Below are 26,558 nucleotides of genomic sequence, written 5' to 3'. Positions count from 1 at the left end.
AAACATACTTGACAATTACCACTGTCAGATTTATTTCTGTTGCATACAGGACTCTGAAAGGGGAGATTCAAATACTTTCTGGATTTTGAAAACAGACAGGAGGGGGTTTTCACAGAGTCAGTGAGCAGAGCAAAGCAGCTGTGTACTATATAACTGTGTGGGATGGGGCTTGATCAGCAATTTGTGGCATCAGAATTGGGGTGCTCTCAGTGACCCACAGTAGAGGAAGGAAAAAAACCAAAACAAAATGGTGGGTTTTGGGAAGCATGACCCCGAAGTTAAAGCTTAGATAATTTGGACATACAATGCAAAGGCAAGAATCACTGGGGAAGGCCCTGGTACTTGGAAAAATCAAAGGCTATAAAAAACAAAACAAAACAGGGTAATGGAAAACATTGTATCTAAGGTAGGTAGATACCACCTCTGATGACATGAGCAGGTGCTTACAAGGGCTCAGAAAGATGGTTCCTTGCAGACAACTCTGGCAAAAGAATGTCCATTGAGGTTATGAAGTTTCAGAAGCAACTGAATGACTGAACAACTACAACTAAATAACCTGTGGCCTTCATTACTGAATTGTACTAACTAGCCTAGAGGAAAAGGAAATGTGAAGGATGGTGGCTGATGGGAAGAGGAACCATTGAAAGGAGGTGATCTAAACCCATTGTCTGATTTCAGGAAGATTGATAGTTCAACCCTGATGACACCAGGGCAATTTATAGACATGTTGTATCCCATTTGATCCTTGCCACCCGACACCCCCTTTCCGTTGCTTCAGTAGGTGCATTGCAGAGATGGAGCATATTCGATGTTAATTGGTGGACATCAAAAACTCATCACAAATCCATGTACAAATCTAGCTGGTGGAACCTCAAAACCTCATTCTATAGCTGGTGATGGGAATGAAGAACAAGGAAATCCTGTGTTTTCCATGCACGTGTAAACAAGCTGCTGTATCTTTTGATGGAATGACTCAGTGCAGATGATCCCAAGCCTTTGACCTCTGTTTTGTATATCAGGAAAGAGAAGACATAATCTTTCAGGATCTGTTATTTTGATTAAGCAGGATCACCATTAAGACGATATATACAATAATGAGGAAAATGCCAACACCAAGTGCTGCATGGGCGAAGTTGCGTGCCATCTTGGAATTTCGCTGCGCAGCCATGCTGTTTCCAGAATGGTTGGCATCTCGGGTCTAGGGAGAATGAGAATGATGCAATAGATTAGTGAAAAAAAGCCCTATCTAGCTGGAGATTATCTTCTATTTATAAGAATATGTAGTTCTGAGTGGTTTCACAACAGTTGTCCTTGCAATGGATGGTTAAGAACTCCTTTATCTCAATCAACAAGTATTTATCAGCAAGCCAACCATGTAGGATGTGATTGGCAAGACTTAACCCTTCGCCAAATGTTCTGGCCAAGGCTCAGAACAGCATTTCTGACAATTCATGCTTACTGTATTTGTCAGCAGACACAGGTTCATTGACATTCACTATTGACTATTAGCATTTTAGTTCCCTGCTCATTCCAGACACTGAAGTGTCAGCTTCAGATGTTTATTTCAGCATGGGAATGGATAGGAAAATCACCACCCTTTCACTGATCTTTGCTGCTGATTTTGGCCATCTCCTTCTGCTGCTTTCTCTTGTTCTTTCCCTAGACCCAATCTATATGACTGGCCAAAAGAAGTGGGATAGCAAATATGGATGCTACTGTTTTCTTTAGTCCTTGTTACACCTAGAGTGAGGTTAAGCTGCTTAATGATTTCCATACAGCTACCATTCTAAACCTACCCCTTACATATTAAAATCTCAACAATCCATTTCACTGTTGACCACTCTTTAATTTTTAAGTGTTTTAATGCATGATCCAAATCCTGGATGATGAGAATAGTATAACCCAAATATTGAGTATTAAAATACCAAGGAAAATGTTAACCAAAAAGGTGAAAGAAAGAAGAAAGAAGGAAAGAGTTTCTGTATGAGACAGAAAGCCAGCAAGAGAAAAATAAATTATATTCAGAAAGTGAGGGTAACCTAAATAAGATATTTATGAAATTTAAAAAAAACCCAGGTTGGAGTTCTCTGTCAGCTATGGAAGACCACTGAGTTTTGGGGCCAGTCACTCTCTCACAGTCCAACCTATCTGAAAGGACAGAGAGAGAAAAAGGAGGAAGAGGATTAGTGACATGTTAGCTCACTACATGTACAACCATGTACAACCACATGGCATCTCCATAGCACAGAAACCAACTAAAGCCCTCCAAGACATCTTAAGCTAACCGAAAGACCCAGTAGCCCAAAAAGAAAAAACAGGAGTCATCTACAAGATACAGTGTAAGGATTGTAATGGCCACTATGTAGGACAGGCAGGCAGAAGACTAGCAGAGCACATCCATGAATACCAACTATCAGTCAGAAGACACGATGAAAACTCCTTAATCTCACAACATGTGGACAGACTCAACCATAGTTTCAACTGGGAAACTGAGCATCCTAGACCAAACCAAATCCAAAAATCCTAGGGAATTCCTGGAAGTTTGGCACTCGACACATCAGCCATCAATAGACACACAGAGATAAACAACATCTACACACTATTCAAAAGAGACAATAGAAAAGAAAACAAAAGACCAGAACATCTCCTCACCAGCAATCATCACCCAGATAAGCAGAGATTACCACCAGGCACACAATCAAGCAGTGAACAATACCCTAATCAAGGAACTACCAGAGAAAAAGCAGCACACACGCCAACACTGGCAGGGCATGCCACTGTATATAAACAGAGAGCAAACCACACTCCATTCTAGTACTGAAGATGTTACCTAGCCAGGTAACGAAACATTTGCAAGAAAAGAACCAAGCTCAGACAGCCCCAAGGACTCCATATGTAAGCTCTCTTGGGCTCCTGTATGAAAGGCTGATAAAATGAGGGTTGTGACATCATGGTACAAGCTCCCCCCCCCTTACACACATGCCTGTGACATCACGAGGCACATACAAAAGGGACAGAGCTGGCGTATGTCTTGAGTTATCCCTTGCCTGCCCCCCCCCCCACCCCAAGGTTGTAGGAAGTACAAGTCTTGGAAATAGATATAAAGATGTAGGCTGCCAAAGAGTTGTGTAACTGTTTTTTTCACAGCCACAGGTTTTGCTGCTCATGCAGCATAAAAGGAAAATCCACTTTTGTATCTTGCTCTCTCTGCAACCATCGCCTGTATGAATTCTCTCTGTTTTTCCTTGCACTAGGCTCTGTGTCACTGTTGTGCTTCTTCCCCCTTGAACGTGGACCTGAAGTATAAAGGCTGAGTTGGAGAAAGCCCTTTGTTGAAATTTTAATGCTTTGAGTCCTCCTGACTGGAGTCAGTTTGGGATAGTGGTGGAAGGTGCTGAGCTAGAAACCAGGAGACGGTGAGTTCTAGTCCTGTCTTAGGCACAAAGTCAGCTGGGCGATTGTGGGCCAGTCCCTCCCTCTCAGCCCTAGGAAGAAGAAGGCAGAGGCAAACCACTTCTGGAAAAAACTTGCCAAGAAAACTACACGGACCTGAGTTAACTGCCTGAAGTCTTGGAAGAAGAAGAAGAGAAAGAAGAAAAAGCTGCAAAGTAGCCTGGGGGGAGGGGGGGAATCAAAGGGCCAGGTCTTCCCCCACCCCCAGTCCAATCTACTACTGCATCACACTCACCCCATCCTCTCAAATCCTTACCTGTATCGAGAAAACCAAGGCAGCAATTCCCAGAGGTAAGCAGCAGCAAAGCATGGTGAAGATGGAGTAGGCCAGGTAATCCGGTGCACTGGAGGGGTAGACCGGGGTGATGATGACCGTCTGCTGAGGCTGACTCATCTGTGGTGGGTAGGCCGAGCCAGGTGAGCCATAGTAAGGAGGCATAGGGGCAGTGGCCCCTTGGCCCGTGGGAAGGGCTGATCCAGCAGGGCCAGACTCTTTGTAGGGATCTTTTTCTGAGTAGGTGGGTGGATTCGGAGAGTTCGGTTGATCGCTGTTGAAGGTTTGGTAGTTTGTGTTACTCATGTTGCTTGCTCTTCAGTTGTTCTGCAGGCTCCAGAAGAAATCACTTTGCTTTTTTCAGTTCTAGTTTCTTCTTTATGGCTGTTCTAATAAGCTGCAGGCAGAGTCCTACCCTCCCTCTCCCCCTCTCTCCACTCAGACTTTCTCCACCCTTCTTTGCCTCCTTCTTCCGCTCGTCTCCTCTTCTGGTGGATTATATTACTATTTATCTCAATTCTGGCGTCAACAAGCTTTCTGCTTCTCTGCCAACTTTCTGCTTCTCTGGTATGGTGTTGAGCAGCACAACTTCTCACTCTCCAAGCTCAACGGATGACTAGACAATAAGTAACTAAACTATGCCAGCTAATATACTAAATATACTAAAAGGGGAAAGTCCAGAAGAGTTTTATTTTTCTTGGTGTTACAGCGTTTTAGAGTCTCTTTGTGTGCCTGAACGCCCTTCCGCCTATCTATGTTTCATTGTCATGACAGCTTTCCAAGATGATATTTAAATATTTAAGCCAGTCTTTTCCCCAGGGAATAAACATGCACGCACATACTTCCTCCCTCCCTCCATATCCTAACCATATCCATTAGTTAAGATATTCCTTGGGCATACTGATGCATTTTAAGTTCAAGGATCTTTCAATAATATGCATGGTGGCTAAATTTGCATTATGAGTGTGCAAAACATGCAAGCAATTAGTTACATTGTACTCTACTTAGGGTAGCTGTGTTTTACTGCTGCAACACTATAATTTGCTTCATTTTTAAAAGTGTACTATTTTATACTTTGTTTTGGTCTGAGGCTGTAAATAAAAGTTGATTAGATTAGATCATTGGGCTATTGAATTCAGCCAGAAAATACTATAAGAGGGGCTAAAGGGATCCTTTAGTGCAGTGTTTTTCAAACTTGGCTGTTTTAAGATGTGTGGACTTTGGCTCTCAGAATGCTGGCTAGGGAATTCTGGGAGTTGAAGTCCACACATCTTAAAGTTGCCAAATTTGAAAAACACTGCTTTAGTGATACAAACAGATAAAAGTTCAGCATGCCCAAAAGTTCAAATGTCTTTGTAAGGAATGGTTAGACTCACTGCCTATTTTGCTTCTGTACCTCAAGCTTCTGCTGACATAGGAACTGTTCGGCTGAAGGTCACGTGTGGGTTGGCGGAGGAGGGGGCTGCGGTACATGCAGGGAAAGAGGCTATGGGGTGTATGCAAGCACAGGAAGGCTGGCAAGGAGAGTGCTGGTCGGTGTGTGCATGTGTGCAAGGAGGGTGCGGGCAAGGAGAGTGGGGTGTGTGTGCGTGTGTGAGTGCAAGGACACCGGGGAAAGAGGGCACAGGGTGCGTGTGAGCACAGAGAGGCCCAGAAAGCATGGTGCTGGTAGGAGTGTGCATGCTTGTGAGCACAGGGAGGGCCAGGAAGGAGGGTGCAGAGTGCTTGTGTGTGTGTGTGTGAGTGTAGGGAGGCCTGGGAAGGACGTGCAACCTTCACTGCTGGCTTCCCCACTGGCTTGTGGGAAGCTGTCAGGAAGCACTGGACGTGAGGATCATGTGACCGTGGCTGTGCGCTGGTGGTGCAGCAGCAGCAGCAGCCTGGTGGCGCTGAGGCGGCCACAACTTCCCCAAATTTCATTCCCACGGAAGTAACAAGTCCTGGCATTCTGTAAATTAGCCCATTTGAGGTCACTTGCTTCAAAAATGGTTGGCCTATGACACATTGTTTCGCCCAGCTGAAAGTAGCAAACAGACACAAGAGTTTTAGTGGTATTTAGATTAACATCCTGGAAACTGTTTGCATTAAACATGATTAATGTTTAATTACATTGTTAAATGTACCAGCACTAGGTAACTTTTAGAAATTCAAATGACATTTAAAAAAAAAGAATGTCAGGGAAATGTACTTTTAACAATGGCTTGTTAGAGGATTTATAGCTTTATATTGTAGTTGGGTACAAAGACTCTGTATATTAAAGGGATAAAAATGGATGCAGGTTCCACCTCTGCAGCCTTTAAATATATAAAGAGACAAAAACTTGAGGTTCAGAACAGCATTGTATTAATGCAGACAGTAAAGTGGATTTGAAAGAGGATTCTTAGTTATTTATCAGAGCAATGAATGGAGCAAACTATATTCATTTCTTTTTTATATATATTTAAAGTGTGCATCCTGTTTTCCTCTTCCTAAAATTGGACCCGCAGAGGTTCATTAAAAAAACTCCACATGTACAACAGATATTGTAAATGACTATGATATGCTGTACAGTAATCATATCGTACAATAGTGTATAATGGTCATCCATCTGAAAAGTCTTTGAAGAGGATTACAAAAGTTTCTTGCAAAGCAATCCCATTCAAGGATTGCTATGACGTCCAAATGGCACCAGGTAGTCACACGAACAGTTTATTGACCTGGTATTCTCTGGTGTCTTTGGTGGTGTCACCCTTATGTCATCTCCTATGAAGCAGCTAAGCCCACCATAGACCTCTTAGAAAAGAGAACAGGACTAAGTATTTCAACTTGTTTCAGCCTGCGATGGAGACAAATTGCTCCACGCTGGTAGTCAGGAAGAATAGGACACACAAATGTGAAAAGCTACCTTTGAAATATCCTGAAATGGATCAAAGCATTTTGTGATTTCAGGATGTGCTTCGAAGGTCCTTTTACTCCAGCAAGTTCCTCCTCCTACGTTGTGTTGTCTTTCCTGGTGTTCCAGCTCTCAGGTTGTACACCAATAACATGGTTTATATGTAGGTGAAGAAGTGAAGAGTGTTCTCAGCTACAATACTCATCCCTAAAGTTAGGACTACAGCCAAGCTAACACTGAGCCAACTAGGATGGGAGCCATTTGTCTATCTGCACATTCATTTACTTTCCAGTCTATCTCTCCCCATTTCCCTCCCCATGTCTTACAGGCCTTTTGCTAGCTGAAGGAGCAGCATTTTGAACATTACAGCCAGCTTTAATGAGATGTGCGGCTTCTAGAGGAATATCTTCATTCCAGATGTCCTGTTAAATGTGCATAACATATAGCTGTTGAGTCATGATCTTATTAGCCTGTGCTTTTGACATTGTCAATTATATAACTATAACCTCCGCCCTGTTGACTGCTGGGACCCAGCCCAAATATAATTATTCTTCCCTTGTTTTACAATTAATGCTGTTTGTGAGCAATGAAGCTAAATGGGATTGTATGGCACCTTTTATTTCCCAAGTTTCAGTAAAGCCAAATAAGAAGACTTGAGATGAGGCTTTTAACAGGTTTTATTGGCCAAGGAAACCACCTGGATGGCTCAAGGAGTGTTGCCCAGAACCACACCTTGCAAAGCAAGCAACAAAGATTTTATAGGCATATTCAGATATTTCAGATAGTACATCCCCTCATATCCATACAAGGGAATTTTGGGATGACCCAGGGAAAAGTAAAGGTGGGCCTAAAGAGGTGAATCTAAGTTTAAATACCTAACTTCTTTGGAATTTAGGGCCTCTCTCATTGCAACTTCTTTGCCTGGTACCGATCTAATTTATGGCTTCAGGCATATGGCTAATTGCTTCTAAGGAAATGGGGTGGGGGACTGCTGTGCTCTCTTAGAAGGCAATCAGGCCTTCAACAAAGAGATAAGGTGGGGGAAAGAAACGCTGTGCTCTTTACAAAGCAAATTAATCCTTTGTAAATAAGATAGAGTGCACTATCACATGCATGCCCACACATTATGAGAGAGAGTAAAATTGTGTATCCAAACAATGCCCTTCATTTCCTCCCTTTGCTTTTGAACATAAGATGCTTCGTATGTATGTGATTCCACTTATACGTTTTCGGAAGAAAGCGAAGGATCATAAGTTTGGCAAATGTTTGGGCTTGATTTCTGGGGGCTGTAATTACAGTTAAACCATCAGTTGTGGAAACAACAACAACATTTCCTTTCCTTTCCTTTCCTTTCCTTTCCTTTCCTTTCCTTTCCTTTCCTTTCCTTTCCTTTCCTTTCCTTTCCTTTCCTTTCCTTTCCTTTCCTTTCCTTTCCTTTCCTTTCCTTTCCTTTCCTTTCCTGGCATGGTCTCAAAGTGGATTCAAAATCTTTTTCCTGTGAACTGTCACCGAGCCTCACAGTGAAAGTCTCAGTCACATAAATTCCAACCAATGGTTGCACCCCTTCTTCTGGTTTTACAGGGGCTTCCATTGATTTGTTTACTACCACCCCTGGCAGGGAAGGGTCCACAAAATATGAGGAGTCTTCCCATTGTCCCTCTTGGGACCTTTGGGGAATAGGGAAAACAATTTTGTCCCTTCTTGCTCTTTAAGAGCCAAGGGGGGAGATCGAACTGGGCACAGGGAGGTTTATCCAGGCACCAGTTCTCTCTCACTTTTCCTTGCAGAATAGTTATTCTGGATCCTTTGGTTAAATACACATTTTTGATCTGTTTTGTAGGTGCCTACATAGCTTTCATCATCGTGAGGGTACGATTACAAACCATTGAAATCACCATAGAACAAGCATTCACATCAATTCTTCCCACTTCTACTCCTTTCTTAAGTTCATGAGGATCATGTTGCTGAACACATATTGGTGGTTTTATCCAACATTTCCAATAACAACAGGCCCATCTATGGGGGGCCCCTGTTTCAGTCCCATTCCCAATATCATCCTCTTAAGTGTATCAAAATAAGCTTGAGCAATTCCACTCTGGGGTCTTTTCCCAGTGAAAACCAACTTAGTCCTGATTTTGTACCGTCATTCTGCTGGGACAGGAAGGGCTTAGTGAACCCCTGGGGCTATAGGTAAACATACCCAACAATCCTTTACTATTTTGGGGTTGCATTCCTGCAGCAGAGTTTGGGACAAAATCACAGTATGCATTATATGTCTTATTAAGCCATAAACGGGACACAAACTCCTCTTTATCTTTTCTACGTATTACCTTATAAGTCAGTGCAGGCGGGGTGATTTCCAAACTCCATACCTTTGGATATAAGCATCAGTATTGTCAACCAAAAAGAACACTTCAATTATCAATAGGCTTATGATCAAATTTTTCAAACAAACACTCTTTGATCTGTCCCTGGGTGGGCATCCAGGGCATTAAGACATCTTCCCTCCAGTAAATAGTAATTCTCTTCCCCAAAACATGGGGAAACCAACAACAAAGGAAAAGTATTTCAGAACAAACAATTCACACAATAAAAACAATATCAGTTTCACAACTTAGTTTGTGACAAAGCCAGCACGTCTAGGGGTCGTGTGGCTGGTAGAATCTATGATGCCAAATCTTCTGGTTGTTCTTGAATTAGGTCACTATCGGTGGACCTAATCAGTCTTTGAAAAGATCTGTTGGAGAAGCTAGAGAGCGCTGCAATTTTAATTTGAGTCTATTGACCGAGGAAACTTGCCAAATGTCTGGGGGTTCCTTCACCTGCTCGATCCTGGATCCGTGCACCCAAGCTTTGATGCCCTCGATTTTTACAGCAGTTGGCATGCTCAGTAGGACTTGCTTCAGCTCGGACCACTTCAGATCAGTGCAGGATGGGAACAGCTCCTTCACTCTGACCAACTAGCCTGGCTGGGCGATGGGTGGTACGTCAGGAGCGACTGGCAAGGCATCTCGGACCTGCAGGGAAATATGGAACGTGCGCCAACTTCCCCTGTCCATACAGTTTGCACTTCATGAGATACAAACGGTCTCCCATAAAGCATTTCAAAGGGGGACAGCAATAGTGGCCCTCTGGGCATTGCCCTGATATATGTTAAAGCAAGGGGCAGTATTTTTTGGGCCACGGCAACTGAGTCGCTTTGCAAGCTGAGCTTTTAAAGTACGATCTTCAGCCCTCTTTCATGTCTTCAGCCCTGGCTGAAACCTGAGGCTTGTAATTAGAATGTGAATACCAAGGAATGTCCAGGAATTTACTGACTTGCTGAATGACTTCAAAGGTGAAGTGCCAGCTGTTATCTGATTTAACCTTTTAGGGACCGAAAATCTTGGGACGATGTGCTCCACTAGGCCCTAACCATTTTTCCCTGCAAGCTGAAATGAAGCAGGGAAGGCTTCAGAACATCCAGAGAACAAATCCACAAAGATTAAAAGATGATTTTTGGGTCCCTTTTTGGGAAGTTCAGTAAAGTCCACTTGCCAGGCTTCTCCAGGGTATTGAGCAGTACGGAGGTGGCCTGGAAGGGTAAGTTTATCACTCTTTGGATTATTTCTGTGGCAGATAGCACATTGAGCTACAGCTGATTGGCAAAGGTGCCTCAGCTTCTTGTTGCTGTATCTTTGAGAAAGCCACTTTCACAGGATTTGAAGAGGTAGTTGAACACGATTGTTAACAATTTCGCCTTGATCAGTCTGGTGGCCTCTGCAATAAACTATTGCTAATTGGGTAGATCAAAAAGAGATTTCATTTTCAGGGCTGTTCCATTCCACATATCCTTGGGCCTTCCAAAAAGCAGCACGTGTGTGAGCGGCTGTCAGTAAAAATGTTGGCAAGATAACAAGCTTCTATGAGGGCTAATAGTCCAGCTGCTTGGGCTGACCAGTGAGAGGGCAGGTTACGTAGTAAAATAGGTCCATCAGTGGTGACCACAGCCAAACCTGTCTGCCGGCCCCCATTTTCAACAAAAGAAGGACCATCAGTCCAAAACTGACATTCTGCCAAGTTAAAAGGTTCAACTTGGAGGTCAGGGTGAATTCCAACAATAGTCTCTAAAACCTGATGGCAGTCATGGGGGCCTTCTGATGAGCTAGCTTCCTCTGATGGTTGAAGCAGGAGGGTGGCTGGGTTGAGCTGTTCACAGTGAAACAGTTTAACTGAATCATTTTCCAAAATTAAGCTGGCATATTTAGTCAATCGGGCTGAAGTAGCCCATGCAGGAAGTTTTTGTTCCAGCAATGTTTGAACAGAGTGGGGGGGGGGGTGCAGACATCTTTTCTATCTCTTAAATTAAAAGCGGTGTAGCTGCAATTGAACGAAGGCAGCCTTTTATCACAGCATCCATGACTTTTGGATAGATAAGCAATAGGAATCCTTTTCAGGTCTTAATTTCTGGGTAAGGACTCCTAATATGCATCCTTGTTTTTCAATAACTGTATACCATACTTAGTCACTAGACAAAGTGGTCAATTAATATTTTAATTCCCAGGCATGCTTCCCATCTGATAAGACATTGCTTGATTGAAATGGGTTGTGCCTCAGGGAACAACTGAGCCATGTGGGGCTTGACAAATTGAGCAAACCCTGGTTTCCCTTGATACCACACCCATGGGTCAATCTGGGTGTTATCAAGTGGGCTGGCTTCAGTTGGCTTGAATAAAAACAAAGATAAGCCTGTTCTGGGGGAATGTGAAGACTCAAGCCTTGATCATTGAATTAAATGGTAGCTCTTAATTTTCCTAAAAGGTCCCAACCAAGAAGATTGATGGGACAATGTGGCATAAACAAAAAAGAATGATCCAGTTGAGGTCCCTAGGAGCAACAACTGAAAAAAGTTAGTTGATTGGTGCCATTTCCATAACTCCTGTTGCACCAATTACAGGAGCAGAGGAAATGGTCAGGCTAGGAATATTTTTGTCATTTAAAACACTATAAGTTGCACCCGTATCAATGAGAAAATGATAGGGTTGGCATTTAACTCAGCCAGAGGATCGGGGGAAAACAAAAGTCCTCTGGAGTCCCTTCAATATGAACTGTTCTCAGAGTAAAATTCAGAGGCTTGAGCACTTAAAAAAGAAAAAGGAGTCCAGACCTCTGCTGGGAGTTTTGAGGTCTGCCTCTCTGTGGTTTTTGGTCTTGCAGTGTTGGTCTTTTTCAGCCTCTGTTGGCCCTTGAAGGTCGGGCATCAGGCTTGGCATTCCACAAACATTTATTTCTCCAGTGGCCAATTTGCTCACGTTTTGCACATTGATCCTTCTATATGAGTCTCTGAGGGAGAGGATTCCTGCCTCCCTTTGCTTTGTGGGCAAATGGCCAGTGCAAGAAGAGATGCTTGTTTATGCATTCTCTTATCTTCTTTCTTTTCATCTTTTTTCTTTTTCTTCGAGCTCTCTCTGAGAATAAACAGTGAAAGCCATCTAGATAGGAGTTTCAAAATTTTGGGTGGATGGGGCAGGTAACTTCTGGAGCTTTTTCCTAATATCTGGAGCACTTTGGCCAACAAAAGCAGCTTTGATCATAACTTCATTGGCAGGGGCTTCTGGGTCAAGATCAGTGAAGCGGCGGTGGCCATCTTTAAGGCGTGTCAGGAATTCCATAGGGGATTCTTTAGATTCCTGAACAATTTGATGGACACAATGAAAATTCACTGTCTTTAGCACACCCAATCGCAGTCCCTGAAGGAAAGCAGTTCTAACCCTTTCCAAAACTAGTGCTCTATCTGGGGTGTTGGGGTTAGCCTCATAACTGGGAGGCTAGTCAGGCACCCAGTGGGTGGCCAGCCTGTGCATCCAAGTTTCTTGCAGCTGTGTATGCTTCAGTAGCTGCTTTAAGCACTTGGCATTTTTCTTCTGGCGATAAAAAGGCTGACATCAAAGTAAAAAGATCTGGGATAGTAGGCTTGTGAGTAAAAATAATGCGTTGAACAAGATCCACATATTGCTGGGGAGACTCACGATAAGGAAGCAGTCCTTCTCTCCAGTTAAATAAATCACTAGTGGTGAAAGGGGTGTGAATAAAAGCCAGTTGGTTGCCCATTGGTACTTGTCTAAGAGGGGCAAGGAGATTAGGGTCCTGCCCCCGTAGTGAAGCAACAAAAATATCAGGACAGTCAGTGTTGTAACAAGTCCTGTCCTGGTATGTGAAGGGCTACTCACAGCCGCTGGCAATTGTGAAGCTGCCACTAAAGATTCTTGAGAAGCTGGCTGAAAAGCAGCTGCAGAGGTTAAAGGCAGTGGGGGGGCAGTCCCAGCTGCGGGGGTTGCTGCAACAGCAGAGCCCGTGTGGGCTAGTGATGGAGTTGCCTGAGGAGCTGATGCAGGGGGCGGAGGAGGAGCCCTTAGAGTACAATAAGGGGGGGGGATTCCTCCTCCTCTTCTGTTTTGTGCTTAAGCTTTGTTTCTGTGTCCTGCTCAGCTCTTGGCCGCAGGGAAAAAAGTTTTGCAGGATTGGTTTTTAGCCCACATAGATCTTGAATGTCTGGGCAAAATAGAGGTTAAAGAAAAATTTGGCATAAACCTCTTCCTCAAGCCTACCGCTTGAAGCCAAAAAACTGGCAAAGATATTTATAAACTCTCCATCAACAGTACCCTCTGGTGGCCAAGATCCTACATTTGGACCAATATGATAATGTGGCCAAACGAATTCACAGAGAGTTTTTAGTTTATTCTTTTTAAAATTCATCTCCATTGCTACTCTGGGTTTTAAAATTTCCCAGTGCCTGATAACGCATTGCAATGGGGTAAAACTTCTTTTTGCTATGGATTCCTTCGTTGCTGTTTCACTCAGATGGCTGGTTTTTTTTTTTTTGGTCTTTTTCTTTTCTGTTAACTAGAGGATTTCTCGGGTTTTTCCTTCAACTCAGGATCTCTGTGAACTGCACCTGGAGAATTTCTTGGGCTCTTTATGTTCCCTCCCTGTTCGTCTTTCCCTCGACGCAGGGGTTCAGCTCGGAATTTCTAGGGATTTCTCGGGCCGATTTTTCCTTTCATCAGCTCGGGGTCTGGCCAGTGTACCCTCCCTAATGTGAAATCCTTCTCCATGTAACGGTGAGTCCTCCTAACCTAGAATCCTCCTCTAGGACAATATATTCCAACAAGCACACATACTGCACTCACTTCATAGGCAAGCCCCTAGTGGAATTTCCCACGTCTCACTCACGCACTCTCAAGGCAGCTCTCCCCACCTAATAAAAACATACCCTTTTCCAGTTTCCCCAAATCCACTTTATACAACAAATATAAAAGAAAAAGCCTCAATTTTGAGCGTTCAGGTTCAGCTGGAGCGGAGTCTGTCGACGGTGCCCAGCACAAGGTCACTGGAAAACTTTCCAGGCGCGCGCTTGACGTTGTTAAAGGTCCCCGTAGATTTCCTCCATCCGCTGTAGTGAAGGCAATTTAGAGAGGGGCTAAAAGCAGCCTCCCGAAGGAATCTCTGCCTTCGGGACTCCTGGCTGGCTCGCCAAAAATGTATGACACCTTTTATTTCCCAAGTTTCAGTAAAGCCAAATAAGAAGACTTGAGATGAAGCTTTTAACAGAGGTTTTATTGGCCAATGAAACCACCTGGATGGCTCAAGGAGTGTTGCCCAGAACCACACCTTGCAAAGCAAGCAACAAAGATTTTATAGGCATATTCAGATATTTCAGATAGTACATCCCCTCATATCCATACAAGGGAATTTTGGGATGACCCAGGGAAAAGTAAAGGTGGGCCTAAAGAGGTGAATCTAAGTTTAAATACCTAACTTCTTTGGAATTTAGGGCCTCTCTCATTGCAACTTCTTTGCCTGGTACCGATCTAATTTATGGCTTCAGGCATATGGCTAATTGCTTCTAAGGAAATGGGGTGGGGGACTGCTGTGCTCTCTTAGAAGGCAATCAGGCCTTCAACAAAGAGATAAGGTGGGGGAAAGAAACGCTGTGCTCTTTACAAAGCAAGTTAATCCTTTGTAAATAAGATAGAGTGCACTATCACATGCATGCCCACACATTATGAGAGAGAGTAAAATTGTGTATCCAAACAATGCCCTTCAGGATCACTGTGGGAGGGGGCAGTCAAACATTCAGTTCATTCTAGCAATGGAATTAGAACGTTCTGTTCAGTGACAGTAGGGCTATGGAAGATGATAATCAAGATCTATTGGAAGAACAGGCTGTTTTGAACTTGACTCTTTGCTTTCATAGAAAAAATAGTATCAACTAAAAGGCAAACCCTTCCCCCTTGAAAATGTATATGTATTAAGAAGAAAGCTCCAACATATTCCATGAAACCTATTCCAAGGTAACTTTGCATAGGAAAGCTATTTCACTGAAAAAGAAGTTCTGGTAGGAAACCAGAGTAGATTTTTGAATGCATAGACTCTAAGCTTAATTCTGGTACTTACTCCTAAATTCCTAGGCTGAAAATGTGCTCAGAGGCACCGTTGCTCCGTTATTCTCAGATTCGCTTCAGCCATTATTTTGCACTGAGTTTTGTTTCTTAAAATATGAGATTTTGATTGAAATCAAAACAAGCAGAACCCACAAACATGGAGCTAGGTGAACAAGAGATCTTGTGTATGTTATGTCATTGTGCAAATAAGATTGGTGTCCTTGGTGCAACCACATCAATAATGAACACATTATTCTGATGACATTGTGGCAGGGTGGTAGGCTAGTATGGGAAGTTAAAAAAATAATGGAAGAAACATGGTTTCAAAATCATGAGAGGTATCATTTATTGATTTATTTAGCTGAATAAATCAAAACATGCTGGACAGCCATGGAAGAAATTTAGCCAATACAACTGAATGGTCTTTATTAAAGGGGTGGGACATGGAGGTTGGTGAACCATACAAGTTATGAGTATATATAAAATATGCAACATGTATTTATTACGAATATATAAAATATGTAAAATATATGAGGCCTACACTGAACTTAGGAGAGACCTAAGTCCAACAAACAGCCCAATGACACCACAGGAGAGGAAGACCAGAAAACACAATAATTCTATTTATTTAAGCTATCTACATAGCACCCATCTCCCAGCAGTGACTCTAGGCAGTGAACACAGGGTTAAAGCCAAAACCAGCAAATATATATATAATCATCCAAAACTAAGTAATAGAACATATATGTAAGGTCTGAAAATCATAAACTTCTAATCCAAAGACCAGAATTAAGCAAATCTGCCAACAAGGTTAAATGAGCCCAAAAGTCTACGGAATAGCCTGGTCTTTAATGCCTTATGAAAGGCCAACAGGGTGGGGGGCAAGCCGTGTGTCTGTGGGGATGCTGTTCCATACAGCAGGTGCTGCAATTGAGAAGGTGTGACTCCTGGATTCCAAAGGTGACACTGCCTAATAGAAGGGACTTGGAGCATGCCAACCTGCTGGTTCTGGTAGGGTGAGCAGAAACAATCAGGGACAGGTGGCCCTGCAGATAACCCAGCCCTGTGCAACCAATGTAGGGCTTTATAGGTGATAACCAGCATCTTAGATTGCATCCAGAAGCCTCCTGGAAGCCAGTGCACTCAGAACAGAGGCTTTACATGAGGATATTGTGAAATGCCCCAAATTGCCTGCGTGGCTGCATTTTGGATGAGTTGCAGCTTTCGAATGTTCTTTAAGGGCAGCCCCATGTGCCAGAAATTAGAGTAATCCAGCTGGGAGATGACTAAAGCATGCGTTATCGTGAGAACAGCCTCTCGATCCAGACATGGGCCCAGTGGGTGCACAAGGCAAACTTGTGCCACTGCGGCCACCTGCTCTTTCAGCAGGAGCCGCGAGTCCAGGAGGACCCCCCCCCCAATTGTGAGTCAGCTCTTTCTGGGGGAGTACAACTAGGTAATTTTATATAGAAAGGTAAATTGAACAAACAGAAATGGATCCAGAAACATTCCATTTCTTCATTTTTTCTCATAGAGGTGTACGTTCCATAGTTTTTGATTCATCACTTGTCTATGGGTGGGGCAGTGTCACTGTTTTAGGCTGTATCATGTGCTCCTAGGAGTTATATAGGGACTGAGAGATGTTCATTTCAATGCAACTCGCATAAGTACAATGAAGATGATATATATGATGAGGACGCCGATCCCCACCCCGAGCGCTGAATGGGCCAAAATCCGTGCCAGCCTGGAGTTGCGTTGTGCAGCGGTGCTGTTCCCTTCACGGTTGGCCTCTCGGGTCTGAAGAGGGAGAAAATGCGAGAGTTGCAATGCATGTAAAAACAACATTCTGGAGAATGTGCAAGACATGAAGGAGTAGGTGGTTCTACATCAATGTAAACTTGCTGCATATACTGTGTGCTGGTGGAGTCCCCCCATCTGTGGCTTTTGGTTGCAGTAACCACATAATTTGGAACAGGAATTTAGAGGAGTATAACGAATCTCAAATCCTGGCTAAAGCTCCAAGCTATCTGTGTGGACCATCTCTGGGGTTCCTATGGACAGAGATCTAGCAGCTCAGGAGATCTCATTAGCAGTGTTTAGGTTCTGTAATCCATGGATGTGGAATAGAGTACGCTCACAGATAAATAGGTGTTTGTTATTCCCTGCAGTGACAAAGAAATGGTTAAATGCAACGGAGGCGAATATGTGTAGCTCAGGGTTGAACTGTGGAGTCCTTGGGGTTCTCTGAGCTTGGTTCTTTTCTTGCAAATGTTTCATTACCCGGCTAGGTAACATCTTCAGTGCTAAAATGGGATGAGGATTTGCTCTCTATTTATCTGCTGTGGCCTGCCTTGCCAGTGCTGGTGGGGGTGGGGGTTCTGTTTTGCTCCTCTGATAGCTCATTGATTAGCGTATGTTGACTGCTTGATTGTGTACCTAGTGGTGACCTTTGCTTATCTGGGTGATGATTGCTGGAGATGATTGCTGGTGATTGAATGCTGGTGAGGCGATCTTCTGGTCTTTTGTCTCTTTTGAATAGTATGTAGATGCTGTTTATCTCTATGTGTCTGTTAATTGCTGCCTTGTCTGAATACCAGGCTTCCAAGAATTCTCTTGCATGTTTGGATTTGGCTTGGTCTAAAATGCTGACAGTTTCCCAGTTAAAACTGTGGTTGAATCTGTCCATGTGTTGTGCAATTAAGGAATTTTCATCATGTCTTCTGACTGCTGGTTGGTGCTCGTGGATGCGCTCTGCTAGTCTTCTGCCTGTTTGTCCTACGTAGTGGTTGTTACAGTCCTTACACTGTATGTTGTAGATGACTCCTGTTTTTTCTTCTTGGGCCACTGGGTCTTTTGGTTTACTTAGGATATTTTGGAGTGATTTTGTTGGTTTGTGTGCTACAGAGATGCCATATGGTTGTAATAATCTGTTGGTGGTTTCTGAGACGTTTCTGATGTATGGCAGTGTGATTCTTTTCATGGCTTGTGTGGGTTGTGTTGTAGTAGATTGAGTGGTCAGGCACTTTTTGATAAAATTACGTGGGTATCCATTTTGTTGGAAGATGTTGTATAGGTGGTCTTTTGTGTTTGTGCTTGCTTGAATAATGTTCTTACACAGCTCCTCTTGTGGGAGGTTGGGTTGTTGTTTTGGTAGTGGAGTACTTGATTGATGTGGGTTGTCTTCCGATAAACTTGGGTTTCTAATTTCCCGTTGTTTTCTCTGTAGAGGAGGATATCCAGGAAGGGTAGTGTGTTGTTGTTGTTTTCTTCTTCTCTGGTGAACTCAAGCGAGCACAAACACATTGCAGCAACCCAGAACAGCAGAAAAAGGAAAAAGACCACCTATACAACATCTTCCAACAAAATGGATACCCACGTAATTTTATCAAAAAGTGCCTGACCACTCAATCTACTACAACACAACCCACACGAGCCATGAAAAGGATCACACTGCCATACATCAGAAATGTCTCAGAAACCACCAACAGATTATTACAACCATATGGCATCTCTGTAGCACACAAACCAACAAAATCACTCCAAAATATCCTAAGTAAACCAAAAGACCCAGTGGCCCAAGAAGAAAAAACAGGAGTCATACAGTGTAAGGACTGTAACAAACACTACGTAGGACAAACAGGCAGAAGACTAGCAGAGCGCATCCACGAGCACCAACCAGCAGTCAGAAGACATGATGAAAATTCCTTAATTGCACAACACATGGACAGACTCAACCACAGTTTTAACTGGGAAACTGTCAGCATTTTAGACCAAGTCAAATCCAAACATGAAAGAGAATTCTTGGAAGCCTGGTATTCAGAAGAGGCAGCAATCAACAGACACATAAACAGCATCTACATACTATTCAAAAGAGACAAAAGACCAGAAGATCGCCTCACCAGCAATCAATCACCAGCAATCAATCACCCAGATAAGCAAAGGTTACCATCAGGCACACGATCAAGCAGCAAACATATGCCAATCAAAGAACTACCAGAAGAGCAAAACAAAACCCCCACCCCCACCAGCACTGGCAAGGCAGGCCACAGCAGATAAATAGAGAGCAACTCCTCATCCCATTTTAGCACTGAAGATGTTACCTTGCCGGGTAATGAAACATTTGCAAGAAAAGAACCAAGCTCAGAGAACCACAAGGACTTCATGGTTAAATGCATTGTGATGTCACTAATCCTGCCCTTTTATACTTGGATCCTGAGGTCATGATTACGTTTTGTCATTTGCCCTTGAATGTACCTATACTCATAGAGTAGATCACACATTCAAAATCACTAGCAAAACCCCTGTCCCCAGCTATACACACTTCCCCAGGTCAGTTACAAACTAGTGGCCACACTTGCAAGCATGCCAGGCTTTAGTTGTAAACTTAGAAAGAAAAAATAAAGTTCTGCCTTCAAGTCAGTCTTGACTCCTGGCAACGATATGGACAAGTTCCTGTAGTTCTCTCGGCAACATCCACAGAAGTGGTTTGCCACTGCCTTCTTCCTAGGAATGAGAGGGAGTGACTGGCCCTAAATCACCCATTGGCTTTGTGCCTAAGGCAGGACTACAACTCATGGGTTCCAGGGTTCAAATGAATAGTTTTATTAGATTTATTAGGATCAAAGACCCAGAATACAACAATACAAAATATAAGCAAAGCATGCTGTGTTACAGTAGAAGTGGAAAAGCATATAAACCATAAAATATTCATCAATCATCAACTAGCCAATGAACTGGCAAAATAACTCAACCTTCCTCTTTAATTGTCTACATTTGTCATTACTTTGATAGCCAATGCCAAGAACTGAGAGCTGTTGCAAGGATCACCTTATAATTTCTATCCGGCAGTATAAACACCCTGACATAGTCAAAATTAGTTGATAGGCCAAATTAAATCCTAATGGGTCCCTGTTCTCGTCTGCCTCTACTTTTTGCTATTGCAAGTTTAAAGTATTCGTATAGTAGGAATCTTCTCAGATCTGCCTTCAGCATATGTAAAGAAGGACTTTCATCTAGCCTTGCTGAGTGCTCTCTGGCATTTACTATAGTTAAGATGGTTTAAAGAAGGAGTCAATGGGAAGGCATAGTTCTAGTTAATGCTAGGGAAAGGAAACCTTCTAGACACATAGTATTCAATAGGTGAAAGGTGTCACTCTCCCTGTTACCTGCTTAACAGATGACAAATTAGAATGCTTTGTGCTACTCAAGAAGATGACCCCACATCCTTGTCTCCCCCCCCCCCCCCCAGCAGTTCAAGAGATTCCAAGATCACAATCCCTGTTAAATCAGAGGAAAAGAAACAGTTTTATTGGGTGTTATTTTTACTCATCAATCTGCAAGGGAAGATCCACATTACCTTGTGATGGGAGTGCATACAGAGCCCTTGGGTGACTCCCACGTCCCATACTTCGAAGTAGGATTGTATAGGCTAATCATACAATGTGTACATGATCCCAGACCATGTTTCTTACTTCCAGTCACTATTTCTGAGACATAAGGACCCCTTCTAACACATGCAGATTCTATGAAGGCCATGCACTGTATGTACAGAAATAGTTTGCTTCCTATCAACCTCAAAGCTGCTATTTCGCCCTCTCAGATTTAGGTTGACTTGTAGGTGAATTTTTAATCCTAAATGATACAACCAAAATCATTAGCTGATTTTGGTGAGAAAATGCATTACGGGAATTCTCTCACAATACATGTGTATATTCCATTGTGAACAAAGTTGTGAACTCAACTTTAGCTATTGGCTCCTGCCCAGAGAGGAGCCCACAATCTGAGCTACCCTTTCCAAATTAGGATCTTGGTCAGATTCCTGACACATTGTGGCAAATAGAAAACTCTGTCTCAATCCTAAGAAGGTAGGGTGGAACAAGGAAAGGAATGCATTTTAATTTTTCTGACCAGACAATCATGGGCTCAGTTACCGCATGAAATTTGAAAAGTATCCTCACCAAAGAACTTTCTTACACTCTGAAGTTTTAATGAAGTTTTAAACTGATTGTATTTCTCAGTCACAGCAGTTTGGGCAATAACTTCAGAAAACCATAATATGCCATCAAAAATCCCATGCTGAAATCCAAATCCAAACTGACCCAGGAGTAAATCCCTTTTCCCAGCCAGTCTCATCAGGATCTAAGGTAAAAACATTCAGAAGGACTCAAAAGCCAATGCAGCTTCTGTAAAAGCATTGACAGGACTGAACTGTTCATATAAAACTTGGATGAGATACCATAATGCTATAAGACATTCAAAGGCCTGGGAAGAGGGTGGATGGGTAAAACCTCTGAAATCAAAGCCCATAAAAATCCTGATCTTGCGGGGGGTGGGGGTGGGGGAGACACAGAGGGGCTTGTGAAAGTGATGAACTGGTTTGCTTCAAGATTTCCACCAGATTCTCTTCTTCCCCCTCCCCTATCTGGAGAGAGATGGCTGCAGAAAAGTCAGGAGCTGTTGAGCAACATTCAGATCCCCTCTCCTTCACAGACATTATCTGCACTATGCTTCCCCCTTCACTGGTCTCTTTCCCTGCAACTTCAAATTTCGCCTCCCCTGCAGCCAGCCCTCCGCATTCATGCCTGAATTCTTGCAAAATGCAAAGCTCGGATCATGCGATCCAGATTGGCCAAAAAAGAATCAGGAAAGGTCTTCACGAGGAAAGCAAATAAGAATCCTTTTGCTTTGATGTTATCCGAGCACATCCTCTCCCCACCCGACTATCCCCTGCACCCCACCCTTACTCAGCTTACCAGTATAGAGTAAACTAAGGCAGCGACACCCAGGGGTAGACAACAGCAAAGCATAGTGAAAATGGCGTAGGCCAGGTGGTCAGGCTCATTGGTGAGTTCGACGGGTTGACGAACTGGCTCTTCCTTGGGGTCTTGGACAGCCATGCCATAATAAAGCTGGTTTGGCATAGGAGGATGAGCTTCATAAGCCCCAGGGGCTGTTGGATGAAGAGGTGGCTGCACTGGATCAGAGTAAGGGGGTGGTAGATCCTGGGGGTTAGGTACGCCGCCTGTGACCTTTTCATAACCTGCGTTACTCATTGCGCGAGGAGGTCTTTCTCTTCTCCCGTGGTGGTTCTGCAAAGGCTGTTTGTGCTCCTTAGTTCTCCAGAATCGGCCCTTTCTTTCCCACAGCAGTCGCTCTCCAGCTCTTCCAACCGGGGCTAAGTGCTTGGCAGTTCTAGCTGCTCTGTTCCACCTCTTTGCTTAATAATTCATCTATTGCTCTGACTTGTGGTTTGACTGGGTCCTAGAGTCCCTGAAGTAAGCGGGGGAAATATGAAGCCAAGCACTGAATAACAGGCATTTGTCCAGGGTGTGGCAAGCCTTTGGAAGACAGAAGACGTCTTGGCGGCAGAGAGTTCCAAGTTAACCTTTTGTTCCTCTTGTCACATGTAGGAACACGCTCAGCAAATCTATTCCCTACTTTCAAGCTGCAAAGAAGGAGACAGTTCCCAGAGGATTTCTTTTCAAAGTTTACTACCTCTGAATGCCATGCCATGGAAAACTCTTCAGTGTCCATTTACAGTCAGGACTCAAAATAATATTCCAGCCCTTCCAAAGTGTACTAATGGGAAGCTGTGCCAGCCTGGGTTGGAAGCAGTGTAGTGTAGTGGTTAGGGCATGGGTACACAACTTTTTCTGGGCTGAGAATCATAGCTAATCTTTAGATTTTGGGCTAGGGGTTGCGTTCATGAAAGTTGGCAAAATTACACTTGATTTCATTGAAATGTAATTGCAGTGGCATTATGTTACGTCATTGCAGTTAAAAGCATTATTCCCGTGGATTTACTTATTCCCTCCCCTTCTATAGCATTAAACACTACAGTTTTCTGACAATTTGAGAAGGAGCTCTGAGGTTTGCATGTTACCTGTATATTGTACATTTTTGAGTTTAGGAGCCAGGTTCAAAATATCTAATCTGCCACAACGCTTATTGGGTGGCTTTGGGGTGGTGTTCAGAGTTCAGGCGTTCAGGAAACCCATTTTACCCCGCAGAATTGTTGTTGTGAGGAGAAAATGGTGTGGTGTGTTAACACGTTTGTTATCTTGAGCATCTTGGAGGAGAAGGAGAAGGATGTGAGAAATGATAAAAGTGTTGTTTTTGCAGGTAGACTAATTTGACAGTAAATAAACCATAATGAGCAACTAGTAGTGAAAGGGGATCTTCCCGACCCCTGCTTTTCTAAGCAGAACATATGTTGTGATAAAATCAAGTTACTAGTCCTCAATTGCTTAAGCAGTTCTTAGCATAAAGTAGTGCTGGCTTGCTTAGAATAAGTAACAGAGCTAAGATGCAGAGGATGTAGCTATGTAACAGGAAGCCAGTGCAGGTGATAGAAGTCTCTGAGCTAATGAACTGAGCTGAGTTGGTTTTGTGGTAATAGTTGAACTAGATCTGAAACCGCATCACTGAATACACTCACTGCTAATGCCAAAAGCTGCCATAAAAGGAAATAAATAAATATGGGCAAGGGGCTTCTAAAATAAGGGTAATGGGAGATGTAAACTAAGGCGGGACTTCCGGGAGTTGTATTAGACGTATCGGATAGGTTGTAAACTCCTGAGTACCTAACCAATGGGGAAATGGAGGAGGGTCTTTTTGCTCGGGCAGAGGGAATAAAAGGTGCACGTATCTTATTACAGGGTGTGCCTACTTGGTGGACACCTGCCTTTGCAAATGCGTAAATAAATGCCTTGCTGCTTCATTGGATCTTTGTCTCAATTCTTTGAAACTTGAGGGTTGTTTCTCAGAAGGAGAAGGAGAAGGAGAAGGAGAAGGAGAAGAAGAAGGAGAAGAAGAAGGAGAAGGAGAAGAAGAAGGAGAAGGGTTTTTTGCTTTGTTCAGATCCAGATTTTAGTTGTAGATTTGCAAAAATCTCCTGTATTTGATTCTGGACTCATGATAGGGGGTGATATAATAATTCTCTTTCCTATCTTTGCAAATTCCAGAAAGATTTTGGGCAAGTCACAGAGGCTGGAGATATTGCTGAATTCCTGGCAACTTTAAGAAGCTCAGCCAATAGGGAAGAAGGCTGGGAGAAAATGTCTGGAAAGTAAAAAATTACCTACACTTGTACTAGAGCAAAGGTTCTCAAGCTCTGTGGTCCTCCAACCCCTTAAAATGATAAAGGAATATGGTGGACCATTCCAAGAATAAAAGTATATGATAGCCCTTGTAAATGTAAATGATTAAACCTTTTCATTGGAAGTAATAAAATAATCAAATATAAAACCATATTTTTAAGTGGGAAGGATGAGTGTGCTTTGTTTTTCATAAGTCCATAAACCTGGGTTATATTTTTGAGGCCACACATCTTAAACTTGCTGAGTTGAGAAACACTAGTCTAGTCTATGGTTAACTGGGGTTTTTCTACAATAGGAGGCAGCATCTAGCAATCTTGGTTGATCTTGAAAAAGCTAAGTTGACTTCTTTAATTAGAGAAAGGAGAATATCCACATTTACTGGTGACTGGAAGCCCCTCATGGAATTTTTGCATAAAAATGAAAAAAAATGAACTTGTGATTTATGGTTTTGATGATTAGACAGGTTCGATTATAGAAAGAAGAGAGTTAAGATGTAACTTTAGAGAGAGAGGTTAAATATAATTGTACCTATAACTGCTGTGAAGAAGATTGGAAGCTACTTCTTTATACCTTTATATCTTTATATCTTTTTTTTTTCTCTACTACTTTTTTTCTTATTGCACTTTTAGCTTTTTCTGTTATTTCTCTCTTTCTTTTTTGTTTTCTTTGTTCTATTTTCGTTTATATTAGTTCTTATTGCTGTTATAACTTATATGTATATGAAAAAGCTAAGCGGGGCAGAATTGGCTACTATCGGATGAGAAACCACTAATGTAGACTGAGAGGTTTAAACACATTCTGGAAGAAGGTAATGCAAAGCACATTGTTACTCTTGTCAAGGAAGCTCTGTTGCTCTGTCCGGGTATGTACTAGAAGTCCAGCTTGAATCTTGCACAAGAGTTCAGGCGTTCAGGAAACAGTAAAACGAATGTCATCCTTGAGAGGATTAGGAAACAGGACGGTTATGTTCAGCCTGTTATGTTCAGCCAAATGTGCCTGGCTGAATTTCTCTTCTTCTCAGGGTCATTCAGGGTAATTATAATAACATCTATGTGGGATCTGTATCAGAAACAAGCAAATAGATACTCTTGGATTCTTGGTGTCACCCAGATTCCTTGTGCTACCCAACTTAGTTTGGAAAAAGAGTTTATTAACTTAAACAGCTGATGGGAGAAGGCTGGTGAGGCAAGAACCAGGATGTTAAGGGAGATTTCCTAGAGCGGTACATGACTATCTCTGCTCTAAGTACATATGTTCACTGGCTGGTATTTCTCAACTTTGTTAACTTCCAGATGAGCAAGGATCAATTTAGGATTCTCAGCAATAGCAATAGTGATTGGGAAACTCTGGGAATTGAAGGCCACACATCTAGAAGGTCAGAGTTAATGCTCCCACCAGATATGCCTTGCGTGTGTTCAGTAGAATGTCTTCCTCTCCTTTTTTGGGGCCTCCTTCCATTTGAATCTACTATTACAGGTAAGATGACCCTTTGTCAACGTTTGGTGTAAAAAGAATGCAATCTAACGTTAGCCAGTACTACGCACACTTATACAAACACACATGTGGCTCAATAACAACATGTTAAAATGAAAATGATGTTTTTTGGAAAATGGTAGAACAATGTTTTGCTCAAAGATCCATCATAGAATAGTATAAACCGTTTTAATACTGCAATATTTGTTTAGAAAGACAATGCCTTGGGGCTCTGCGGTTACGTTGAAATGGTAGCAGCAAAGAGAGGGGCAATTTAATCCAGCTTTAAAGCTTCATGAAGCAGAAATTGGGGGCTACATTTCATTCAGGGTTTGGAAATTACATGGAAGCATTCTTTTACCTTGGTCTCCTTTCAAGGAGTGTTCAGATTCACAAAGCTCTGACAGACCATTGTAAAGCATTGTGCTGGGAGGTACTAATTGGCTAACCATTGCATTGATACTGACGCAGAGGTATAGAATTCAGCCTTCAGTGGTCTATTCCAATTGCATTTTCTCCAATTCATAGATATGACTGTCTAAATACTCTAGCTGGCTTCCCATAATCAACTAAATCATGGTTAACAGAACCTGTGTCCTCCACGTTCCTGCTTTTAAATCCCCCAATTAGCTGTAGGGTCTCCTTCTCCTATGTTGTATCTCTGATCCTTTCCCCCAAGGCTTCGTCTGGTTCCGACTATGGTACTGATTCTTCTTTTCTTCTTGATTCTTCTTTTCTTCTTGGATACAGGACTCACTAACAAGACATTCTGTGCTGTCTCTCTGTTTAAAGGACTCCTAAGTATTTCTCTGGCTTTTGGACAAAGCCACCATGTGTCATGACAGAGAAAGATGAGTAGGGAAGTGGGCAATCAACAACACTTGACAAAAGTCTGATAATGCTGGGGAGGGGGGGGCAGGGGCAGGAAACGCTACTACCACATTCTCCATTCTTGCTGTTGGACA

The 26,558-nt window shown here is 42.8% G+C and overlaps 2 protein-coding genes and 1 long non-coding RNA gene across 3 annotated transcripts; 1 reads left to right on the top strand and 2 right to left on the bottom strand.

Annotated features, from left to right (window-relative positions):
- Positions 1–8: 8 nt before the first annotated feature.
- On the bottom strand, positions 9–4,350 carry LOC103054967 (proline-rich transmembrane protein 1-like). Its single transcript, XM_007429453.4, has 2 exons — positions 3,710–4,350; positions 9–1,198 (listed from the first exon to the last, which is right to left on the bottom strand). Exons 1-2 carry the CDS (start codon positions 4,031–4,033, stop codon positions 1,040–1,042), a joined length of 483 nt encoding a protein of 160 aa, XP_007429515.1. The 5' UTR covers positions 4,034–4,350; the 3' UTR covers positions 9–1,039.
- LOC148216122 (uncharacterized) lies at positions 2,826–7,983 on the top strand. Its single transcript, XR_015796000.1, has 3 exons — positions 2,826–2,895; positions 3,255–3,416; positions 6,928–7,983. It is a non-coding gene; the product is annotated as an uncharacterized LOC148216122 (long non-coding RNA).
- A 7,360-nt stretch (positions 7,984–15,343) lies between these two features.
- On the bottom strand, positions 15,344–22,291 carry LOC103057722 (uncharacterized). Its single transcript, XM_007444316.4, has 2 exons — positions 21,775–22,291; positions 15,344–16,819 (listed from the first exon to the last, which is right to left on the bottom strand). Exons 1-2 carry the CDS (start codon positions 22,072–22,074, stop codon positions 16,667–16,669), a joined length of 453 nt encoding a protein of 150 aa, XP_007444378.1. The 5' UTR covers positions 22,075–22,291; the 3' UTR covers positions 15,344–16,666.
- Positions 22,292–26,558: the final 4,267 nt, after the last annotated feature.

Source organism: Python bivittatus, unplaced genomic scaffold, assembly GCF_059951505.1.
Source record: "Python bivittatus isolate LINGU-HERP-01145 unplaced genomic scaffold, Pbiv_v1 ctg000310_np1212, whole genome shotgun sequence".
NCBI lineage: Eukaryota > Metazoa > Chordata > Lepidosauria > Squamata > Pythonidae > Python > Python bivittatus.
The sequence above is the reverse complement of the archived record's forward strand: the minus strand, read 5'-3'. Positions and strand labels throughout refer to the sequence as shown.

Coding starts and splice junctions, on each gene's coding strand:
- LOC103054967 (XM_007429453.4), bottom strand. CDS start 4,033: ATGAGTAACACAAACTACCAAACCTTCAACAGCGATCAACCGAACTCT. Junction 1,199..3,709: donor CCTTGGTTTTCTCGATACAG/GTAAGGATTTGA, acceptor CATTCTCCCTAG/ACCCGAGATGCCAACCATTC.
- LOC103057722 (XM_007444316.4), bottom strand. CDS start 22,074: ATGAGTAACGCAGGTTATGAAAAGGTCACAGGCGGCGTACCTAACCCC. Junction 16,820..21,774: donor CCTTAGTTTACTCTATACTG/GTAAGCTGAGTA, acceptor CTCCCTCTTCAG/ACCCGAGAGGCCAACCGTGA.